Source organism: Zootoca vivipara, chromosome Z2 (assembly GCF_965207765.1).
Source record: "Zootoca vivipara chromosome Z2, rZooViv2.hap1.1, whole genome shotgun sequence".
In the NCBI taxonomy this organism is placed as follows: Eukaryota; Metazoa; Chordata; class Lepidosauria; order Squamata; family Lacertidae; genus Zootoca; species Zootoca vivipara.
The window spans coordinates 43,403,520-43,428,359 of NC_142585.1; the positions used below are offsets into that span (position 1 = coordinate 43,403,520).

General features: G+C 43.8%; 1 protein-coding gene across 2 annotated transcripts in view; it reads right to left on the bottom strand.

Annotated features, from left to right (window-relative positions):
* ASTN2 (astrotactin 2) overlaps positions 1-24,840 on the bottom strand; it is a 608,691-nt gene that overhangs the window by 282,617 nt on the left and 301,234 nt on the right. For both annotated transcript variants that reach the window (XM_035112940.3, XM_088665019.1), the window contains 4 exons: positions 23,242-23,409; positions 13,224-13,308; positions 11,313-11,387; positions 10,075-10,212 (listed from right to left, as the gene is read on the bottom strand). In XM_035112940.3, the coding sequence (XP_034968831.3) occupies positions 10,075-10,212; positions 11,313-11,387; positions 13,224-13,308; positions 23,242-23,409 (466 nt within the window). The remainder of the gene's footprint in view (positions 1-10,074; positions 10,213-11,312; positions 11,388-13,223; positions 13,309-23,241; positions 23,410-24,840) is intronic.

Genomic DNA, 24,840 nt, shown 5'->3' on the forward strand with positions numbered 1-24,840 from the left:
TCCAACTAAACATGCAGGAAAACTTTCTGACACTAAGAGCTGTTCGGCAGTGGAACATACTCCCACAAGAGGTGGTGGACTCTCCTTCTTTGGAGGTGTTTAAGCAGAGGTTGGATGGCCATCTGTCATGGATGCTTTAGCTGAGTTTCATGCACTGCAGGGGGTTGAACTAGACGACCCTCGGAGTCCTAAATTGTAGAATTCTATGATTATATGATCCAATCTTCTCTTGTTTGCATGCCTGGCTTATGCCACAAACTGTATGAACATGATTCATGTCACTTTGCTGTTGTACGGTGCAAGACAGGAGTGCCTGGCGTGCTATGGTCCATGGGGTCGCGAAGAGTCGGACACAACTAAACGACTAAACAACAACAACTGTTGTACGCATTACTGAGCACATTGACAGTGCAAATTAAATATTCAATATATCCACAAGCAGTACAGTACCAATGCCCAGCAAGTCCTACCATTTCGCTGGAAGATATTTTCTCCTGACCTACCGTACTGACTTATACCTAGGTAATCTCTATGGTTTACAACAAAGGCCAGGAAACTGTAATCTCCCCAGCATGGGGCATTTATCTCTGGTGATGACAGCACCACCGTGACGTGAAGCAATGTCCGGCAAAGCAATGATCAATTTGCTCCATCATGTTAAATCTGCCATTCATCACTGGTGCCTGCTGTCAGGAGTGCAGGGATGCCTTTATCGGCGGCGGTTGATGCTGTTATTGACAGAGCAATAGACTTTGAAGGGAGCTCCCTCTACGGTTCAATGTAACCATTGATTAAAGGGTCTGATAAAGGACTTGCTCAAAGCTATGCCATTTTTTTTCAGCGGCACTAGAAGCAAGGAAAAAAAAGAGGCTGTGCAGGAAGCTCCTCTTTCAGACAGGTGTACGAAATGTCCTGAAGCCAAAAGGTGGCATTACAAAGTTCTAAGAGCACTGGCAATAATTTTCTAGCACTCTAAATTCTGAGATCTTCGGATGAGGCTCTCCTCTTTCACTGTGGAGATCACATGGGCAGCAACTGGAGGCACAAGTCTTTATCTATGGCTGCATCCCAACTATGGAAATCTCTCCCAAGCATAGTTACAGGTAGGTAGCCGTGTTGGTCTGAGTCGAAGCAAAATAAAAAAATTCCTTCAGTAGCACCTTAAAGACCAACTAAGTTTATATTTTGGTATGAGCTTTCGTGTGCATGCACACTTCTTCAATAGAACCTTTAATGTTTCTTGAGAAAGATTCCAGCCTGTAGGATTGTCTGTTTTAAGCTGTCCACAGATCTCTTATCTCTTATTTGTGTGCTTCTTACTTGCCAAATAAAGAATTATTTTTTAAATTTCTTCCTCAATTCATTCTATAGCTAAGAAAATAATGTGTTGCAAGCCAAGTGTCCATAGCAGACTGTTGTATGGTTTGGGCAAGGTTTTAATTTCCTTGGCTACTAGACTTCTGGAGTGAAAAAGAATTAGAGCACCAGTCTGCTTGCTTGTTTGTGTATCTGAAGAAGTGTGCATGCACACGAAAGCTCATACCAAAATATAAACTTAGTTGGTCTTTAAGGTGCTACTGAAGGAATTTTTTCTCCCAAGCATGTTGTCCCTGGAAGCACCATTGCTCTATTTTAGGAATGAAGCTGTCCTGTTCACTCAATTGTTGTTGTTGTTTAGTCGTTTAGTCGTGTCCGACTCTTCGTGACCCCATGGACCATAGCACGCCAGGCACTCCTGTCTTCCACTGCCTCCCGTAGTTTGGTCAAACTCATGTTCGTAGCTTCGAGAACACTGTCCAACCATCTTGTCCTCTGTCGTCCCCTTCTCCTAGTGCCCTCAATCTTTCCCAACATCAGGGTCTTTTCCAAGGATTCTTCTCTTCTCATGAGGTGGCCAAAGTATTGGAGCCTCAGCTTCACGATCTGTCCTTCCAGGGAGCACTCAGGGCTGATTTCCTTAAGAATGGATAGGTTTGATCTTCTAGCAGTCCATGGGACTCTCAAGAGTCTCCTCCAGCACCATAATTCAAAAGCATCAATTCTTCGGCGATCAGCCTTCTTTATGGTCCAGCTCTCACTTCCATACATCACTACTGGGAAAACCATAGCTTTAACTATACGGACCTTTGTCGGCAAAGTGATGTCTCTGCTTTTTAAGATGCTGTCTAGGTTTGTCATTGCTTTTCTCCCAAGAAGCAGGCGTCTTTTAATTTCGTGACTGCTGTCACCATCTGCAGTGATCAAGGAGCCCAAGAAAGTAAAATCTCTCACTGCCTCCATTTCTTCCCCTTCTATTTGCCAGGAGGTGATGGGACCAGTGGCCATGATCTTGGTTTTTTTGATGTTGAGCTTCAGACCATATTTTGCGCTCTCCTCTTTCACCCTCATTAAAAGGTTCTTTAATTCCTCCTCACTTTCTGCCATCAAGGTTGTGTCATCTGCATATCTGAGGTTGTTGATATTTCTTCCGGCAATCTTAATTCCGGCTTGGGATTCATCTAGTCCAGCCTTTCACATGATGAATTCTGCATATAAGTTAAATAAGCAGGGAGACAATATACAACCTTGTCGTACTCCTTTCCCAATTTTGAACCAATCCGTTGTTCCATATCCAGTTCTAACTGTAACTTCTTGTCCCACATAGAGATTTCTCAGGAGACAGATGAGGTGATCAGGCACTCCCATTTCTTTAAGAACTTGCCATAGTTTGCTGTGGTCGACACAGTCAAAGGCTTTTGCATAGTCAATGAAGCAGAAGTAGATGTTTTTCTGGAACTCTCTAGCTTTCTCCATAATCCAGCGCATGTTTGCTATTTGGTCTCTGGTTCCTCTGCCCTTTCGAAATCCAGCTTGCACTTCTGGGAGTTCTCGGTCCACATACTGCCTAAGCCTGCCTTGTAGAATTTTAAGCATAACCTTGCTAGCGTGTGAAATGAGCGCAATTGTGCGGTAGTTGGAGCATTCTTTGGCACTGCCCTTCTTTGGAATTGGGATGTAGACTGATCTTCTCCAATCCTCTGGCCATTGCTGAGTTTTCCAAACTTGCTGGCATATTGGGTGTAGCACCTTAACAGCATCATCTTTTAAAATTTTAAATAGTTCAGCTATTTAACTCAATTACTTGGTGGTTAATTCAATTTACCCATTGCTTTGTATCTCACTTTCTCTTTAATACTTTCTTTAAGTGCTTAGTTCAGAAGATCTTTTGTTGCTCCTTTCCATTTTCCAAGTATATAATGGTAATTACATCTGATGCCCTTTTAAAATGTGGGGTTTTTGGGGGGGTGTTATTGGGTTGTTGCTGTTGTTATTTTGATCGTGTATTTTGTGGTTTTCCAAACGCCGGCTCCCTCGGCTTATAGAGCGAGATGAGCGCCGCAACCCCAGAGTCGGACACGACTGGACCTGATGGTCAGGGGCCGTTTATTTTGATTTTATTCTGTGAACCGCCCTGAGACCTGTGAGTATAGGGCAGTATATAAATTCTAATAATAATCATAATAAGTAGTAGTAGTAGTAGTAGTAGTGGTCTTTCTTTCTTTCTTTCTTTCTTTCTTTCTTTCTTTCTTTCTTTCTTTCTTTCTTTCTTTTATTGGTGCGATTGGAATCAGCCAAGGAAAACAGGTAGTTGCTTTAAAATGAGTTGATTTGTCTGATAGTCTAGTATTGCCTTTTCTGACTGACAGCAACTCTCCAGGATCTCAGGGAAGGTTTTCCCCATCATTTACTATCTGATCCTTTTGACTAGAGATGGGAAGGTTTGGACCTGTGACCACCTGTTTACAAAGCATGTGCTCTGTCACTGAGCAATAGCCCCTCCCTGAAAGATGGTAGGGAGACAGTGTGGTGTTCAATTATTCACAAGGGGGGGTAGGCAAATTGTTTCACACCATTGTGATATTTTACCCTCACAAGAATTCTTGAGGTGGATAGCTATTGCTCCCACTTCAAGGAAGGAGAACAGAGTATGAAATACATTTACTTGTCTTCAGGGATCTGCAACAAGATCCTGTCCAAGTCTGAGTTTGAATCATGCCACCTGATCGAAATATCCAAAGACCCTCTGGCAAAGTCAATTTTAAGGAGGACATGCTTAAATGGCATCACAGCCAATCTACACACCCTACCACTAATCGGCATATTTCCACTTCTGATAGAAGGCCGGGGGGGGGGGAATAATGGTGTAATGCCAGAGACCATGCAATGAACCAAAAGCAAGTGAGTTCACTCCAGAGGAAAAAAATTAAGATGAATCTGTAGCAAGCTAAAGAGAAAACATCCTTCCAGCCGATGCTCCCATCAAAGCGCCTCTAGAGCATGTCAGGCAAGTACAGGGCCTTTCTGTCTCTCCACGGTTTCTATAACGATAGAGCCATAAGTCATGTCACCACAACAGCTAAGTCTCTGCTCCTGTGATTTATGTCTGCAGATGCTAAGAATTAAATAAATAATATTACAGAAACATTGTCTTTTTAGAACTGGTGGAAGAGCAAGTGGCCCTCAAGTTCCCAATGTGCAACGTGAGAATAAGCTGGCAAAGTGAGCAAATGCAACAAGCTTTGAAGCAGGAAGGCAGAGAAATGCAAAAGATTCCTTAACTCTAGAGGAAGAGGAAGAGGCAGAGGCAGAGGCAGAAGAAGAAGAAGAAGAAGAAGAAGAAGAAGAAGAAGAAGAAGAAGAAGAAGAAGAAGAAGAAGAAGAAGAAGAAGAAGAAGAAGAAGAAATCTAGCGGAATCAGGTATCCCCCCCCCCGAGTTTCCCTTCACAGAGATGGAGGGAAAGCCATTCAGTTTCCATTTTCAGGCAAACTTGCCTAATTCACACTTCCTGAGCCAATAAGCAAAATGGTGTACAACTTATCTCTCAAAACATTGCCCTTCTCCAAATTGTGTCATGCTATTCTCCAACCCAAACATGTGTACAGATACGCATAAATTAATGAAAACAATGTACAAAACTACGAGAAAGACACATCGGGAAATAACCTAAGCACACTGCTTTCCTAGCAGATGTGCAAGTAACCATACATCCTCCATTATCTCTTCTGCACTCAGTTTAGTGTTCCTGCAATGAACAGTCACTAGTAATTAGGCCAATAGTAATCATTGTTGTTGTTGTTTAGTCGTTTAGTCGTGTCCGACTCTTTGTGACCCCATGGACCATAGCACGCCAGGCACTCCTGTCTTCCACTGCCTCCCACAGTTTGGTCAAACTCATGATCATGGTGCACTGTTATTGCATAAATATGCTGCTTTCTGGAGGGAGCTTGCACATACTTCGCTCCTCCTTCCTGGGCTTTTTATGTTACTGCGGGACTGTAGCTAAGCCAGATTTTAACTTGGCATGTTGTCTGAACCTGGGGTTGTGCTTAAGACATGTAATTATTCCCATTCACGAAGTCTCAAAGATCCAAACAATCCTATACACAAACACCCTTTATAAATACCATCATCTCTAGAAAGCAGAATCCTTTTCTGAACCAGCACACAAAAGCAGATCAGCATCCCCACCACCACAAAATCCTCACCCCCACATGTCTGCTGCACTCAAGACACCTTCATTAAGGCATAAGGTTCATGCTGAGACCTTCACCCCGAGAGCTATAAAGAACTTAAGTATTTTCACAATGCAGGTGCTGGACAATTTTCCTCCATTAAACTCTTAGCAAAGCATGACCTTCAGGCAAAGGTGTCTGGCTAATAAGAGGCCTAGAGGAATACGGTGTGCTCACAAATAAGGGCTGGGGGTGGGGATGCTACCATGCCAACAAAGGAATGCCCTGGCGGCATTGCTGCTAATGCAACATGTCACAACATGGTCAGGAGAGCATCCAGTTCAGTGGCAGGTATAAAATAAGCCTGTAAAACAAAGCTTAGATGCCAGGCTGTGCTCCAAGGAACCTCGCAAGCAGGTCTTATATTCCAATGGATGTCAGAGAAAATAATAGAGGAACCCTGCCAGAGAGGCTGAAAGATCAACCTGGGACAACAACTTGCACAGGGCTTACATCAGGCTTCCCCAGCCTGCTGCCTTACAGATGTCCTTGATCTGGGGTGGGAGTATGGGGGGGGGCAACCTTCTGGCTTACCGAACCTACTTCGCTGTTGTTTTCCTAGAAACCCAAAGATCCACCAACCAGTGCCAAGTTGAAAAGATACCAAGCTAGAATGAAAGAACGGGTACCTCTGAGCACATTCTAAGCTGATAATTTTGCTTAGTAAATTTTTTTGTGCAGGCCTTTCACACAAAAGTTCACTCCTGCTAGATTTCTTCATTTCAGCATCCTGGTTTACACAGTGGGGTGGAAGTGTGTGTGTGTGTGTGTATGTATGTGTATGTATGTGTGTGTATATATATATATATATATATATATATATATATATATTTCTGTCTTTAAAGAATTGGGAGCAAGAAATCATAGAATCATAGAGTTGGAAGAGACCGCAAGGGCCATCCAGTCCAACCCCCTGCCAAGCAGGAAACACCATCAAAGCATTCCTGACATATGCCTGTCAAGCCTCTGCTTAAAGACCTCCAAAGAAGGAGAGTCCACCACACTCCTTGGCAGCAAATTCCACTGCCGAACAGCTCTTACTGTCAGGAAGTTCTTCCTAATGTTTAGGTGGAATTTTCTTTCTTGAAGTTTGAATCCATAGCTCCGTGTCCGCTTCTCTGGAGCAGCAGAAAACAATCTTTCTCCGTCCTCCATATGACATCCTTTCATATATTTGAACATGGCTATCATATCACCCCTTAACCTTCTCTTCTCCAGGCTAAACATACCCAGCTCTCCTCATAAGGCATCGTTTCCAGGCCTTTGACCATTTTGGTTGCCCTCTTCTGGACACGTTCCAGCTTGTCAGTATCCTTCTTGAACTGTGGTGCCCAGAACTGGACACAGTACTCCAGGTGAGGTCTGACCAGAGCAGAATACAGTGGTACTATTACTTCCCTAGATCTAGGGAATCCTTGCTGATCTTCTGCATGTCAGACATCTAACAGTGGATCCTGATCCACCTTCTGACCAGCCTCCAGCTACCATCAGCTCCAGCTGTACATGGGTCAGGAATGATGGATCTGGAGGGCACCATGTTGGCTACCCCCATCGTAGAAGTTCAACAATATCTGCATTTTTTGTTTGAGGAAGGAATAATCTAAAGATAACAATCTAAATTGCTTCAGGAAAGTACTATCTGTACTCATCAGGAGCAGCTGAAGACATTTTTGTCTCAACAAACTTTTCTAGCTGGGTGAAATGGTCTCCTCTGCCTTAGGTATTCATTCTCTATTGTTTTAAAACCTATTTTCAGTTGCTTTTGTACTGCTTATAAATCCACTTTAGCTGTTTTTGTGAAGGATCTGCAAACTGCCTTTAGGCACTTATGTCAGAAGTGCTTTAATAATAACAACATAATGAAGAAAACGGTGAAGGAGGGGGTAAAAACTGAGGAGGGAAGAGATAAACATTTGGCTCTTTCTTGAAATGTGAACAAAACACAGAGACCCAGCTCTTAATTCTAGACTAACATCTCCACAGCAGCTTATGCAGCTGTGATCAAGATTACCTTCAAGTAAAAAGACACGGAGAAATCATTGCATGCTACACCAATTCCGTCTTTCAGGCTGATCTCCACCTGAGAAGAGCTCAGGTTTGAATACAGACACAATAGATCACTCTTTGGTTCCCAATGTATTTGTGGAGGCTTCCATAATTCGACATCAAATATTTATTACCACATTTATTAAATGTTAAATAATTTAGCATCTGCTGTGTGTCACAGAGGTGTTCAGTTAACTAATTTCTCTTCGTTGCATTTGAGTCTCCAGTTTTTTTCGCATATTGTATTCTAAAGTTGTGGTTCTCTTCTTCAGAGGCACAACCACAGACCTTCTGCAGCTCTCTCATATTCTTGTCCCTACTGTTGTTGTTTTCCTTATGGGCAAGATTAACCACCTACCAATGAGTATTTAAATAGTTTTTTTTCTCAATAGTGTTGAATCTAAATACTGTAGTGGGTTGTCAATCCAAGTCTTCATCAACTGGCTTTGGGCATAGAAGCACAAGTGATACATTTAATTTAACCAGTTAGCTTATGAGGCAGGACACCATTGCTGTTGTCTGGGAAGTGGGAGCATTTATAATTATTTCTTCATTGGTGTGTGTGTGTGTGTGTGTGTGTGTGTGTGTGTGTGTGTGTGAATTGTAGCCTTGTCTACTACCAAGCCTGCCTATATTGCAGTGAAAAGTAACATCTGAACCTGAATTTGGAGATTCAAAGCAATCCAAATTATGAGCTCTCATATGCAAATTCTAAGATATTTTCTATGGGTGTGGACCTGCACATACAGACAGACAGACAGACAGACAGACACACACACACACACACACACACATTCAGAAGTGAGCTCTTGTGCATAACGTAGCTCACTATGATACTTATGGAGACATTTTATTAATCCCTAGTAACCCCTTCCCAGAGCACAGTTGTGAACAGCACTGATTTGCTGTCCCTTTTGTCAATCATGAAACAACCTTCACTCCCTGTTGGAGCAGTTTTTCAACAACAACAACAAAGGAAATAATACCTTATTGGCCTGAATATAAGCCTCATTTTTTTCCCCAAACTCTGGCCATGAAAAGTTAAAGTGTGGCTTATATTCGCGACCTTACCGTATGCAGCCAGGAGCGTGGGGCAAACAGTGCCAGGAGTGTAGCAAAGCGGTGGCTGCCCCGTGCGTAGTTCCCCATCCTCTCCCCCATGGACGGGGAGAAAGTGGGGAAGAGGAAAGACCACTAAAAACGCAGCGTGGCTCCCCCCACCCCAAGTATGCAGCCAGGAGCAGCAAGGAATGGAGTGGCTTATATTCTGGGGGGGGGGGTTCTTCCACTCTCCCTCCAATTTTAAAGGTGCAGCTTATATTCGGGTGTGGCTTATATTCAGGCCAATACGGTAATAATCCAAACTATTTATAATTTAAAATATACAGAATGCCAGGGAAAGGTTTGATGAGCTAACCATGCACTTCACTTGAATAGGCAAATAACAGTATTTGATATAAGGATAGCAAAAGCATTTAGAGCAGGACTGATATTATCTGAAGAGCGAAAGTGCTTGCTTGAAACAGGGAGAGGGGGCAGGGGCACAGAGCTCACTCCACAGCCAAAAAGAAAAAAAACCCTTTTAATTTCTTATTTATTTTATTATTAAATTTATATTCTGCCTTTCTTCCCAAAGGAGCCCTAGACAGCAAACACACAGGTGATAAAACAACTAAAACATCAAAAACAATTTCACTGCAGAAGCAGTCAGGGAAAGATTTTTACTTAGAAGGCTTGCTGAAAAACTGAAGTCTTCAGTCAGTGCCAAAATTATAACACAGACAGTGCCTGTCTAATATTTAATGGGAGGGGATTGCCAAAGGGAAGCGGCCACCACCCAAAGGGACCCAATGTGTGGTAAGACAGTATCTGGAGGAAGCCCTCTTTGTTTAAATATTAACAGATATGTCTGTGCACAGCCCAGGTTGTCTAGCCTAGAGTACAACTGCAGAGAAGCCAAGAGAAAAACAACACATCTCCCACCTCTACAAAGGAACAAGTTCGTATCACTATAAATATAAAGGGTATCATCAATAGCATAATATGAGGGCTCATCAGGTAAATCAGCATGTGTGCCATGCAGAGATAGAAGCCTAGGTACAGTGGTGCCTCGACTTATGAATTTAATCCGTTCTGAAGGAACCTTTGTAAGTCGGAAAATTCGTAAGTCGAAAAACGCCATTGGAAACACAATTTCCCATAGAAATGCATTGGAAATGGAAAAATTCGTAAGTCAAAGCAAAAAATCCGTAAGACGAAAAATCCCTATCTAAAACCGCTGCGGGTTTTTTTCCGGATGTCAAGACATTCATAAGCGTGCGGCCATTACCCCCATTCTTAAGTCGAAAAATTCGAGTCATTCGTAAGTTGAGGTACCACTGTAGAGGTTTCACTGCAACAGCTCGCTCCATTTTAGAAACCTAATGGCTACTGCGACCTTCCCTCACCCACAGTGCAGGGAGTACCATCCTTACCTGACGTCTGATGGATCTTCGGTCACCAGGACATCTGTTTTGCAGCTGGCCAGCGGATTTATAGAAAGCTCCACCGGAGGAACCACAAAGCTCTTGCTAACAGGCAGCCAGAGACCCTGGCCTAGGCTGTAGGTGGACCTTCAAAAAAGAGCAGAAGGTGAGAACGGTGCCTACATTCTCCACATTCTACATATACATTGGTTGCTCTAGTTCCAAAACTTGGTGCTCTTTTTAGCACAGAATACTTGACCTTTCTGCTACTTGCAGATTAATTGCTGACAGAAGTGCTGAACCTTGTATACTTATTTGTTCCTTAAGATTTAATGGTGGCTGGTGACCACTGGTACTAGTAGGGTGGAAGACAGGGACGGCAACAAACAGTAGTTGGAGCCAGAGAAAAAGACCACCAGAGCCACCTAATTCTCGTTTTGTCCCCATCCTCTTCCTCCCTGCTGAGTTCTGCAAGAGGTAACCCTGAGACAAAGGGGGGAGCTGACAGGCAGTTCCACTCTCTGGACTGGTTGGAAGGAAGAAGGCAGGTAAGATGGTGAGGCAGTGCCCCATTTTCCCAAATGGACTGGTCTCCACTGTCGACCACAGAAAATCTTCTAACAGAATATGGAATTTATCGGTCTGAGAGCCACTACAGAGGGCTTTCTTGGTGGTATTCCTGGAATCATGGAAAGACTTTGCTTTTTGAGGTTCATTTTAAAGACTCATTTATTTATACCTTTTTTTATAAATAACTAGCTGGCCCTGCACGCGTTGCTGTGCGTTAGTCTGTCAAATGGAGGGTAAAAGCCCCCCTTCAGATCCCCCTGAGTCTCAGAGTCCCCCTGTTTTACAGGATCTCGTGGCGGAGGCGGGGTTTGTGGGTGTCAGCTAGACTCCATGGGGAGGGAGGAGGAGGTGGAGGAGCTGTGGGAATAACGCCACTTGAGGGCGCTGTTTTAGTTTGTGGAAAAGCAGGTTTTTACCTGCGCAGGTATGAGATGTGAGCAATCCGAGGTTGTGCAAACACTCGGGTAGTGGCATGGACCGTTGTGTTCAAATTCCAGGACAATCGGTCAGGCGGTTTTGGAGAAAAGTGGAGCCCACAGTTTCACCTTTTTTACATTTTTATATACTGTATATATAGATATGTTTTATAGATTTCTGATTGCATAAATAAGAAACAAAAACTGGCTGGCAGCTCCCATATCTGCCAAAAGTCCATTTGAAGAGGTTGCATGACTCACCTAAGTATTTTTTCAGGTGCTTGTTCTCCTGTAACCAAGTCATAGCCCCTTTCCAGCGTTGTATATGGCCAAGGCCTGAAAGATATGGAAAAAGCAGAAACTTGTGAAACCAGCAAAGGAAAGGAGATAACCTGTTAGCAGAGAGGTAGCATTTATTTTATTTATATGCTACATTTTAGAATGTAGCCTCACAATGTGACATACAAATCAAGTGTAGGAATGCAAGAAGCTGCATCATAACAAGCCATAACATTGGTTCTTTCTCTACAACAGGGATGGGGAATCTCCTCCAATCCATGGGTCACGCTTCTTGGTGACTTGCCAGAAGCAAAAAATGGGCAGAGCAATAAATATAGATTTTTACATTTGTACAGTGGGGTGGTTTCTGCACACACTCATACATCCCTCTCTACAATCCATCCAGACAAGCAAGAGGCATTATCAGAGTGCAAGGACACATTCCAGCTAGGCAAAAACTCTCCAGGGGTGGGGGTCAGAGCTCAGTCGGTGAGCATACCCTCTCAAGATTTCTTGGATGAAAACAGGGACATCCCATTCCATATTGATATTTTTTTTTTCTTTTGGAGGGTCTGGGTGTGTTCTGCAGAGAGGATGTAGTATGGGGAGAGTCACAAGGGCCAGGAAGAAATGATTGGAGGGCCACATCCCCCCCCAGGCCTGAGGTACTCCCTCCATTGCCTGGCAGTGGGTCTCCATGCTTCAATGAGTCTTTTCTGGCCCTACCTAACACAAAAGGACAGTGAAGCAATTGTGGAAATTTGTCATCCTGTTGCTTCATCACTGCTGCACTGACATCTTTGTGGCAGGATTCTGGCACCTTACCCTACACCACCAAGTTTTGAGGATGCATGATTATTTGAAGAAATAGGAACAAACATATACTACACCCTGAGCTGGCTTTCTTTCCAGTATTGGAGGTGGAACCTGGGATCTTTTTCATGTAAAGTGTGTACTCCATCGCTGAGTTCCTTTTAATGGGAGATGCATTGAGGGCCGGCGCTGAAGTCCCTGGCACAGTGCAACATGGGGCAGCTGGGGGGGGCGGTTTCCCAGATGGCATGGAATCAAATATCGGGGCCAGCGGGCCCAACTGAGCCAGCAGGCTTCACTTGGATCCACTCCTCAGGTATTTCAAAGAACCTGCCTCTCCCACCGCATGCAGTTCCCTCCTAGGATCTCCCTCCCTACGTATTGTATTGCTCTGTACTAGATCTTGCTACTGGAAGCACTGGTCACCATATTCGGGTTAGGGCAGGCATTTTTCACTCAGACCAATTGCCCATGTCTGGTGGTTTTGCCAACCTCATAGCAACTGTCACCGCTTATGGTGGTTTAGGGTAAGCCTTAGTCTTGGTTAGAGGGGAGGTTGTAAGCCTCTGCCTGCCCCTCCAAAGAAAGGGGTATCCCGTGAAAAGGATCCAGGGGGAGATGCTTCTGTCCAGGTGCCCAGCCAGGGACTAGGTCCATAGCGCTCCTCATGACCATCCCACGGGGACATTCCTATTTGATGTAAGTCAGAAGACCTTCTCGCCTTAGGTTTGACTGCATAGCTTATACATCTGGCAGGCAAGCTGGATGTTATTGGTTATACCCACTGCCTATGCCAAACCTCTTACATCTGTAATCAGTAGGTTGTGGCCTTATTTGACCCAAAGTACTGTGTCGTGTATCATTCTAATTCACAAAGTCAGGGTGGCGGGGAAGGGGTGGTGGTGTTTGCACCTGGCAAGCACCTACTTGGCCAAGGTGGAAAGCAGGAGGCTGGACTAGTTGGGACACTCATGTGGCCCAGCAAGGCTTAGTCTTGATGCAACAGGTAGGCCAGTCACCACCACCACTACCATTTGCCAGCTTTTATTGCCTTTTCCATTTGGAATACTTTGCACTCACCCTTCACTGTGTCCCCAGTCATTGCGTACACACAAGTGTTGATGCACAGGGTCAGGGCCATAGCCCTCATGACAGCTGCACTCACCTAGAAAGAGAGAACACATGTTGGAATGCTAAACTCCTAGCAATGGGAGAGTTCACCACCTCTCGTGAAAGTCTGTTCCACTATCAAACAGCTCTTACTGTCAGAAAGTTCTTTCTGATGTTGAGTCAGAATCTTCTTGAAGTCATTGGAATGGTTTAGGACTTACCCTCCAGGGCAGAAGAAAACAAGCTTAAACCACCTTCCATGTGACAACCCTTAAGATATTTGAAGATGGCTATCATATCTCCTCTCAGTCTTCTTTTTACCAGCCTGAACATACCCAGCAACCTCAACAATTCCTCATAAGGCTTGGTTTCCAGACCCTTGATCATCTTGGTTGCCCTCTATACAAATTCCAGTTTGTCAACATCCTTCTTATACCGTTCAAAGTGGGATATAAGGGCGCATATGATTCTGAAGATATTCTGGACTCTATTTGTACAAATGAAAGACAAGGAACTAAAGAGAACATTGAACCACCCTCATGTTATGTTATATGTGAATGTTAGTATGAAATGGAACAAAGAACACAGGAAGGTATCACTTGGGCCATTGACTGGCAGCAGCTCCTCAATGTTTCAAGCAGGGAGTCTTTCACAGCCCTGCCTAGAGTTGTCAAGGATTGAGCCTGAGAGCTTTTCCATACAAATCAGATGCTCTACCAGTGAGCCATGTCCTTTCTCCTAAAGAGAAACCCAATACACATTCCAACATTCTGAAAAACAGCATTAATATGAGAAGGGAGAAAAAGAAAAGAAACCAAACGCGTATTCCATATACTAATTAATATAGTTTTTTATATTAAATATCAGTTCAAATGCAACTTTTTTGCATAGGGGGGAGGCGAAATGACATAAGCTTCCCTTCCTGTTTGGCAACAAGACCCACACCTGGGGCAAGCAGTCAACTGCTATGTGGCACACCATTCTTAGATGGCTCAGACTGATCCCTTGTTTCACAGAAATACATATGCCCAAGCAAGCGCTGGCAAAAATATATAATAAAAGATTAATTGGATTTGTTCATCCAGGAGCCGTTAAAAGCCTGTGTTGATTTTTCTTCTCCTTTCCCCTTCAGCTGACATCTTCTGTTGACAAAGCACCAAGCTAGGGCAAGTTTTAAGCACAGTTGGCATAAAGAAGATTGAGGGCCTCTTTGCATAACTCCCCATCACATATGTTCCAGTAGCTCCAGCTATTCCTGTTTATCAGGGACAGCCCCAATTTGATCACTATCCCTGGTTTATCTTTTGGGAGAAGCCTTGGCAATACTTTGTTAGTGTGAGTTGCCATTCCTCAGATATATTTATTTGTTTATAAAAGTATTTTTATACTGTCGTATTTTAAAATGTCATATACTGCTTTAACTGTCTTAGAATTCTTTCTCCCTTTTAACTGTGGACACGTCTGCCACTCTGGGCTCCTTCAGCAGAAATTTCAATTCAATAAGTGAATAAATATCCAAAAATAATAGGGCGGGGTAAAAAAAAAATACTGTACCATCAAAAAAAATAACCACAATGGATATAATAATTAAAATGACTGGCTAATAAATTTAAACAGCTGCAGAAGCCTGTTAGCCAGCTGGCCCACCAACAATCTAGCTCAGGCATCCCCAAACTTCGGCCCTCCAGATGTTTTGGACTACAATTCCCATCATCCCTGACCACTGGTCCTGTTAGCTAGGGATCATGGGAGTTGTAGGCCAAAACATCTGGAGGGCCGCAGTTTGGGGATGCCTGATCTAGCTGCTGCAGTCCCACATAAAGAGCATTGCATACAAATGTCAAAGTGATCCCGATCCAGATATGACTACCGCAGGTCTACCAGACAAAGCTGGTAAAAAGGCCCTCAAAGGCCCTCATGAGAGGTCACCTAGGTCTATTATGACAACCCCACCCCCCAAGCTATGTACTTGCGCCCTTAGAAGGAGTGCAACCCCAACATAAAAGGAAACTGTCCAGATTTCAGCTCCAAACCCAAAGCCCCTAAAAATTAGGTGGCAAACCTAGGAAATGAATGCATTGTTTCTCAAGTGCACACAGGAAGAGTGATGCTGGACCAGACCAAAGGCCCATTCTAGTAGCCCAGCATCCTCTTGTCACAGCAGCCAACCAAATGCCATGATGAAAGCCCGCAAGCAGGACTTGCTTGCACATGGACAAAGGCGTGCATCCTATCTCTAGTGTACATGAATGTGCATGCATAGTCATCAGCCCAAAAAACAATGCGGTGCTGGGCAACGCCCAGCCTAAACGTCAATGTACTGTACTGCAATTTCCAGGACATACTTTCAACTGTCACCAACAGATTGTAGGCAACCATGCTTATCAAACGTATCTTTCTTGAGCCAAAAGAGCAAACACCCTTATTGGGCTTTAAATCAGTGGGAAACAGGGCAGAGTAGATTATATCAATACTGCAGAGTAAGTAAATGCTACTGCGCACAGCAGGTGGAACAGAACCTTCAGGCTAGTGGTGGCAGGGACAGGGTTAACCGGCATTAGAACTGAGCTGTCCCAGTCTTGATCCCGTTTGCATTTGATAAATGGTGGAAGACACGCAAATCCCTCCCCTCTCCTAGCTACACAAGGAAGATCCACAGATTGAAAGCTGCTTTCACTAAGGAAGTACAGTGGTACCTCAGGTTACAGATGCTTCAGGTTACAGGCGCTTCAGGTTACAGACTCCGCTAACCCATAAATAGTACCTCGGGTGAATAACTCTACCTCAGGATGAGAACAGAAATTGCTCCACGGCGTCAGCGGGAGGCCCCTTTAGCTAAAGCGGTACCTCAGGTTAAGAACAGTTTCAGGTTAAGAACGAACCTCTGGAACGAATTAAGTTCATAACCAGAGGTATCACTGTAATACAGTCTGACAAACTTGCTCTTGTGATCATCAGGTTCCTTAAAATCTCTCACTGGGATTAGGTAAGCATCTTTTGCTGCCAAAGAGAAGTGAAATGGGTTCATCTGTTGGACATCTTTCTTTTCTTTTCTTTCACTGAGGGGGGGGGGAGTCCTGTAAAGGAGGGGAGGGGGAAATAAGACCAGCTAATGATGTGCTAAATTGCAACAGCACCTTCATAAAATATTCACCGTCTTAAACATGTCTAATATTAAAGATTAAATGTTCTGGGATTTGTCCTAGCGACTCCAGAGGCCTGATTTATGATCTGCCAGAAGCCGCTAACTTTGTGATTCATGATGCAAGGTTTCGAATTGTAACCTTTCCAAAAAGGGGGGGGGGGTGGATGGAGGAAGGGTTGGCTGTTCCCTACTTGGGAGGAACTGCTCTTTCCAGGGGTGGGGAGGGAGAACTTAAAGGGTTGGCCCACATTTAATGCTCTCTCTCTCTCTCTCTCTCTCTCTTTTAGGAACTTGAACACAAGTGGAAAGAAGCATTAATAAGTCATTTTCTTCCTACAGTGCTTAGCATGCAAGTTTCTTACTGCCTGGATCATTAATTCCTCACTCTTATTGCATAACAAATATGTGTTCTGCAATCATGCGGCATTTTTTAAAAAAGGGGGTCGTGAAAGCGTAACGGCAAAGAATGGGGACCTTTGTCCTGATGTCAGATCATTTTTGGCTCCATGGTCTTTTGTTTCAGCCTCCCTAGCCCACTCCCTGCAGAGTTGCTTTAGATTTTAGCTCATATAGTGTGCACAGTGTAGGGTTGACACCTTTGGTTGGGTAAAATAAGGAACAGGTCAGGCAAAATATGGGAGAAGTCGGGGGGGGGGAATTGGGAGGCTAAAAATTACTTGGTGCATAAATGACTTCAAAACAATCAATTACAATGAGTTGTTTCCAATGTTGGTCACAATCACAGAGTGGACCCTATGAAATTTCTGGATCTAAGTTAGCAATGCACATTAATTTCAATAACTCACATCCTCCCCGCCTGTTGGATTTCAGCCTGTAAGAAGAATGGTAAAACCCCGCCAAAGAAAGAGGTGGAGATAGCAACAAATTCTGTTTCACTTCCTAAGAGAGCTTTGCCTCCAACATCCCTTTCCATATATATAGCTGCTAATGCCAATTCATTCACACACATGTATGCATCATAATCAGAGAAGTTCATTCAACCACCAGGGTTACATCTTTTCTTGTCACATATTTGAGGCATTTTAAAAAGAACTCATCTGTTATCTATAGGCATTCATGGAATCATAGAATTGTACAGCTGGAAGGGACCCTGGGGGTCATCTAGTTCAACCTCTTGCAATGCAGGAATCTTAACTAAAGCACCATTTAAAGCATTCTTATACCACTTTAGCTTTAGATTAATTGAATGAGCACCTGTGGTTATATATTCCCACCCAAGCCATAAGATCTTCATTAAAAAACCTTCTCTAGATTTCTCTGCCAGAAAAGCACCCCCCGGGGGGGGGGGGTTGGTGCCCTGTCTACGGAATGCCCTTCTGTGGGGGGTGTGTGACTTGGGGCTCCTCTAGAGGACCTGCTTAGTTTAGCATTCATTCTGATTTACTTGCACAAAGCTTATTTATTGAACAATTGCTCTGATTTGTTTGTGGGGAGGTTATGCAGCAACAGACATTCATACAAACTTTCTTGCAGGGTATTTATATGCCTTCCTGTTAATACATTGTTCATCCCACAGTTTTCTACACATGTCCCTGTCACTTTCCTGTAGAAAATCTGTTTCTTCTTAAAAGTGGATTTGTTGCAGTAATAATAATAACAACAGTGTGTGTGTGTGTGTGTGTGTGTGTGTGTGTGTGTGTGTGTGTGTGTGTTATGGACATTGTGTTAATGTAAAATATTTGACCGTTTTGTATTGTCTTAACAACAGCAGCAGTTTTCTTGATAAACTTTGAATGATGCTTTAGGGTTCAAATATGTTGGATAAACAGTAGAATAGGTGGCAAAAATATATAGCATAAGACTGTAAGACCAAATATGCACCTCTGCTTCCTGCTATGGCCAAACAGGTGCCTCAAGGAAGCTGGCATGCAGGGCACAAAAGCAGCAGTCAAACATTGTTATTTTACCCCCTAGTAACTGGTATTCAGAGATAGACTGCCTCGGACCATGAGGTACTCCACTGCGCCATAATGGCTGCTGCCTGTTGATGAACCTCTTCCCCAATCCATAAATGTACTAAGCCCCCTCTTCCATCATGCCCCACTCAATCATCTCTCCCCCTTCCCTAAACAAAGAAAAGAAAAAGGCCCAAACACCTCTTGTATTTCTTTATTCCATGACAGCTGAAACGGAAGCTCTATAAAAGTGAAAAAACAATAAAAATTAGTGCTTCTAATACCCACAGCTAAAGCTTTTGCTCCAGGCTTCATTTTATGGGAAACTTCATTTCAGCAAACTAAAGATGGCAAGCTGTAACACAATTTCAACATTCTGCCTGGAGATTAATGGATCTCTGATGGCAGAGTTTTCCTTCTTGCATTATACAAAATCCCAAACCAAACTCAGTTAAAGCAACATGCATTCCCATTAGATACAACTGAAGGTCAGTGGTCAAAGCAGCATCTCTTAAACACACACACACACAATATGACAGGACTGTTGTTCAGATACCGGAAAGGCTCAGAAATAATCAACTCTGTAATCTCAAAACATGTTTGTGCTTCTTTTGAAGGGGACATAAGCACCAGCAATGCCAGACATGTCTAAAGGCCTGTGAAAATGTTTGGCCTGGTCCACACTATAAACAGTTTGAATGTGGAACACATTAGGATTACATGCAGAAGTTTCCAGGTCCATCCTGGCATTGCCAGTCAGAAGGATCAAATAGCACACGTGTTGGGAACCTAAGGCCCAGGGGCAAAATGTACCCTTCCAGGCCTCTCCATCTCCACAGGCCACACAGCCCTCTTCCCTGACCACACCACTCACTAGGCCTGCTTTGCATGCTGATGGATTTTGCCTGGCGATAATGTGTCCTTGAACTCCCAAGGGTGTGTCTTATTTGCCTTTCTGGAGGACAGGAAAGTGTGTTTGTGTGTAGAAAATAGCCTACTCTGCAAAGGCATAATTTATATACACTGCCTCACACACTTTTGCCTCTGGGACTGCCCAACACTGGAGCACGGCCCTCAGAAGGTTGCTGAGAATAAATGACAGACCTTGGACTTAAAGGTGTTACCCAACCCTGGGAGAGCCAGTGATGGTAAAGAGTTTTGCCCTGGAAAACCGTCGCCTCTCAGAAAGGGCAATTCTGGGCTAGACAGACCTGGTTTAAGGCAGCTGCTTCTATTTTCCTGCTCCCAAACTCTTACAGCAACTGGTGGCATTGCATAGGTGTAGCCAACTCTTCACAAGATGTGATTACCCTTACCTCTGATGAAAATGGCATGGATACAACCCCCTGGACCTGCCAACTCCTCTGTGCTTTTTTGCTACTGTTTTGGTTGAGGACAAGCAACTCAAAAACAAACCCTCCAAATTGCAGCAGATACTGCTGTTTAGATGATATCACACACAATTTCCTGTGTCAGAGGCTTGGAAGAGGCTACATGCTGCAGATGTGTTTGGAAGGGACAATTTTTTGTCTGTAGCGAGGATATGCCCTCTGAATTCAGCAAGATCCCTTTAGATCATTCCAAAAACACCATGATGCAATGTTAATTGCCCCCAGGGAATCATGGCATGAGACCAAAACTTGCCATTGGTCCTGAAATCCATCCCTCTGCATGCATCCTGGCCTCTGTTCTTCGCTGCCATCCAACATCTGCAAACCAAGCTGAGCTTCTGTTTTTCAAAATGCAAGCCACCACAGTCCATGAACCAGATTGCTGCCGGCAGCCCCGAGTGTCATTTGCATGGCCAGGAGCCCAAATGAGCACCAGTAAAACGAACAAATGTGTTCCCAGTACTATTGCTTGCCTGAAAGAATGAAGACACAAAGGTCTCCAAGATCCATAAGCATCCAAAGAAAGCTACAGATTGATTGATCCTCTCCCAAGCACCTACAAGCTACTAACGGAATGTCAGAGGAACAATTTCTTAATCTGCTATCCAAAGGAAATCAGAAATTGAGGAATAGTCAATTGAGGAATAGTTTACCTATGTTCTATGTAAAGAAGCGCTTCCTTTGTCTTGAATCTTCCAACACTCAGCTTCATTACATGACCCTGAGTTCTGGTGTCACTATGGCTATGCACAAATTGGTATGTACCTCTATCATCCCCCACCTTATTGGTCTTTCTTTCCAAACTGAAAAGCCCCAAATGTAGTAATGTTTCCTCACAGGGGAGTTGTTCCAGCCCTTTAATCATTTTGGTTTCCATTTTCTAAACCCTTTCCAGCTCTATGATCTCTCTCTCTCTCTCTCTCTCTCTCTCTCTCTCTCTCTCTCTCTCGTTGTGGCAAATGGAACTGTACACAACATCACAAGGGCAGTTGCACCATATGTTTGTGTAATGGCATGGTGATGTTGGCAATTTTATTTCCAATCCCTTTCCTAAGATGGCATTCACCTTTTCACAGCCGCTGCATAGTGGGCAGACATTTTCATTGAATTACACCACGGCTTCAAGATTTTTCCTGGTCAATTACCATCAATTCAGACCACAAAATGTGAGGTGGGCATTTTTTTGCCACACTGCACATCCTTACCTTCCAAGTCCCGGACTGCAGAATCCAGGACCGGCAGCCGTGTGACACTGGAAGTTGCGTCAACGTAACTTCCGGTGTCGCTTTTGCCCTTCTATGGGCACCAAAAATGGCTGCCGCTGGCTTTGAAAGTCACTTGTACGCATGTCAGGAAGTGCGTCGACGCAACTTCCGGTGTCGCTCCGCCCATCTATGGGCACCAAAAATGGCCGCCACCGACACCGGAAGTCGCGTCTATGCACTTCCGGACATGCGTAGATGCGACTTTTGAAGCCGGTGGCGGCCATTTTTGGTGCCCATTGAAGGGCAAATTGGAAAGGGAAAAAATGGCCGCTGGCAGGAGAAAATAACGGAGAAAAACGGGAGACGAAGTGATACGGGGGACCACCGGGAAAAGGTAAATGAAAACCGGGGTTTCCCGGGGAAAGCAGGGTACTTGGCAGCTATGTGCACATCACTATACACTTCCTTATACTGAGCTGCATTTTGCTATTTCAATGCCCATCCAATCTCTTTGGAGATCCTTGCAATTCTTTTTGTTTTTGTTTTTAACACCTAAACAATTTCATGTCACCAGCAAATTTGCCCACCTAAATATTAACTAGTTTAAAAGCCCCATGATACAGTGAAGACAACACACAGAATTCATCAGTGCTTTCCTTCTAGAAAACATGGTGCTGGTAATCACCATGAAGTTATTACAGCAAGTGCCACACTTTTAACCAGTGCTTTTATTTCAGGAAAAAACCCCAATGCTGGTACTGTGTATCCTTGAGTGCCTGTGGAGAAAAAGCACTGGAATTCATTCAGCTTCTCTGCCATATCCTTTTCATTCAGCACACCACTGCTTCCCCTGTTGTCCAAAGCTCCAACCATCTCTCCAGCCAGATTTCTACTTTTAGTGCATTTAAAATGATGATGATGATGATGATGATGACGATGATGATGATGATGCAGGTCTTAGTGGTATGGCTATCCCCACCCCTTTACACCATGCCCTGCCACATCCCGCACCTGTTCTGCCTTCTTCCGCATTGCGCGTCATTTGGATGTGCTTAAAATGATTGCTGCCTGTATACTTAACAATTTCAGAATAATTGCAACAGTGGGAGAAAGAAAGGAACAAAACACCCATCCAAAAAACACCTTTAACATTATGGGGAGCAGGATAAGCCAAGTGAAGTCTCCAGCTTTTTCTATTTAGTTTTTAGCACTGTTTTTTAGACTTTACCAGAAGCTTTACCAGAACTAAGGCAGCTTGCCTTTCTACTCAAGTGCCCTTTGGACATTACAGCAATGGCACGGGAGCTGCTTTATCACGGGTTCATCCCATGGTGTTCCTGAACAAGCCTTTGCACAATTTAAATTAAGTCTTTGTACAATTGTACAGGCCTCTACCATGAAGACACCATACACCCAGGACTGCGGAAAGACTGTCAAGTGATAAGGACCCATGTGTCCGTTAAGCAGGTCTTTAAGCTAAAGCTGTGTTGTGAGTTAGGAAAATAAGTTTCCACTCTGCCATCTAAACCGGCATTCATTAAGGAAGCATCCATGGCAAGCAAATAGCAGCTTTTCCAGAATTCATCAGGGGGAACTGACAATTCGAAGTCCTGTTTGCATGGGCTGTTCCCAACCTGTCTTCAAAGCAAAGTGAATCTGTCCAGAGCTTCCAACTAGGAAATTTAGAAGTCGTCCAAAACACACCTTATTCACTACTTGTAGGGGACCCTGTAGGTTTGCAAATATATCACCAAGTGAAGGACAAGGTGTCCGCAACAGTGATTCATAGTACACACACAAACAAAACTCACTGCAATCAACTGAATGCAACCAACTATACCCTGGGCTCCCCAATCTCTTACCATCAATGAAAACTAATAAATGAATAGATGAATAACATATCTATGTGATGCTGACACAAACCACCACCACCCCCAGCACATACACTATGCAAAAGAAGGGAAAGTGTTACCTCCACTTCTTGCTCTCCCTGCATTTTTCTCCCCCCCCTCACAATGCCTATGACAGCAACATATCACACCAAATGCAACTGACCTGTAGCTAGAACTATGTGAACTGAAAACAGAGATGCTATGTGTTACGCATGAAAATCTTTCAATAAAAACTTTTTAAAAAGAAAAGTGATTCATAGCACTTGTGAGTGGAAGACAAAAGCCTAGGAAGATTTCCCCAGACCAGCCAGAAGAAAAGGGATTTGCAGAAACCACGCATCCCTCTTATTGCAGTGCTTCTCAAAGTAATGCCTCTCTCCTTTTTATATGGTCTCTGATTTGTGGTTCCTACCATAACCCCAACCATGTTTCCACTTACCAGTCTCCTGATCACACAGCTGCTCGCATGCATCTGTAGTCCTCTGTCCACAGAGATCCCTCACCCATGGCGACGTGGCATTGATTTGATAATAAAGAGAGAGCTTTGCCGGGTTCAGCCAGTCAGATATGTCCAAATAACTTCCTTCACTGACAACAAAACTGCTCCCTGCAAGTGCAAGCAGTAACCACAGAAAGCAGAGCAAATGTTAGTTTGATAATAAGTCAGCAACCAGACTGTAGACCCCAAACAACATGATCCTAGGAAGATCAAACAAACAAACAATAAACCTCTGAACATTCCTTGCACACGGGGTGCTACTGCTGCAGTAGAAAATAGTGAGATGGTAGACCAGTTGTCTGAGTTGGTATGTGTGTTCTTCTCCCACAGACCATTCCCTGCTTGACTGCTTTGCAGATAGAACAGGGGCAAAAGATTGACAACTGGCAGCTCCCAATTTAGCAGAAGCCAAAAAGGATTCCCAAGATGTGCAAAACTAGAAAGCTGCTTTCTAGTTGTTTTAAGGGGCTATCAGGTGGTAAAGGTATGCGTACTTTGTGACTTCTATGTGCACTTGCTCAGAGATGCAGCAACCAGGCAGGGTGACAGGTCTTAGAAAGATCTTTAGTAATGACATTGGCCAGAAACTTTTGCAAACCCTGCACTCCATAGAGAGTTGGAAATTGTTTGTAGGTGGAAATTAATGAACAAAGAACATAAAAGAGTTCACAAAATGATGGGAGTTGCTATTCTATCTCATTGTAGAACACTATTGCCTGGAACTGTGGTTCCCAACTAGCTAATTACTGAGGACCCCCTATTTTTCAAAAGCCAAGCCACGGATCCTCTACTTTTGAATTTTTATATATATAACTCTATGGTAGTTACCTGTGCAAAGCAATAAAATGTAGGGGAGGCCCTAATAAGCAAAGGATTTTAGATATTGTAAAAAAAAGACCATAAAATTTGTGATATTACAACACAAAAAATGATGGGGGGGGGGTAATTCACTGTGCAATTAACAAGATAAGTGAGTCCCCTGGCAGGGGATGATGCTGTGACCCCCCTGGGTGTGTTCCGCAGACTCCCAGGGGTCCCCGGACCCCTAATTGGGAACCACTGGCCTAGAAAATGTCCATTTGTGGGACAACAGGTTGTCTTACCTTAGTGGGGTGGGGGGTTAAAGTGTCTTTCCCACATGGACTGGTGGGAGTATGCATCTTCTAATTAGGCAAATCGATTTTCAGTTGAGCCCAATCATGTTCTTATCTAGCGTCTGAAGCCCAACATCACTTTGGGGATTTCATGAATGCCAAGGTTCTCATTAACTCTGATTTCCAATTACATTGATTATAAGGCTGTTTTCACAATTTTGCTGCAGAGACCAGACTGGGGCAGGGGAGAGATATTGCCAAAATGCCACGTTTTGCAAAATGTTTATGTCATGGAAACCACTAAAAACTGGGAAAGGGTTTTTGGAACAGCTTGAGAAGGCAGGCAAACTTTAAGAAACAAAAAAAAACCGGGGGGGGGGGACGGGGGACGACAAATTGAGGTGGTTAACACTGGCCCAGACCTCCAGTTACCTTGAATTTTTAT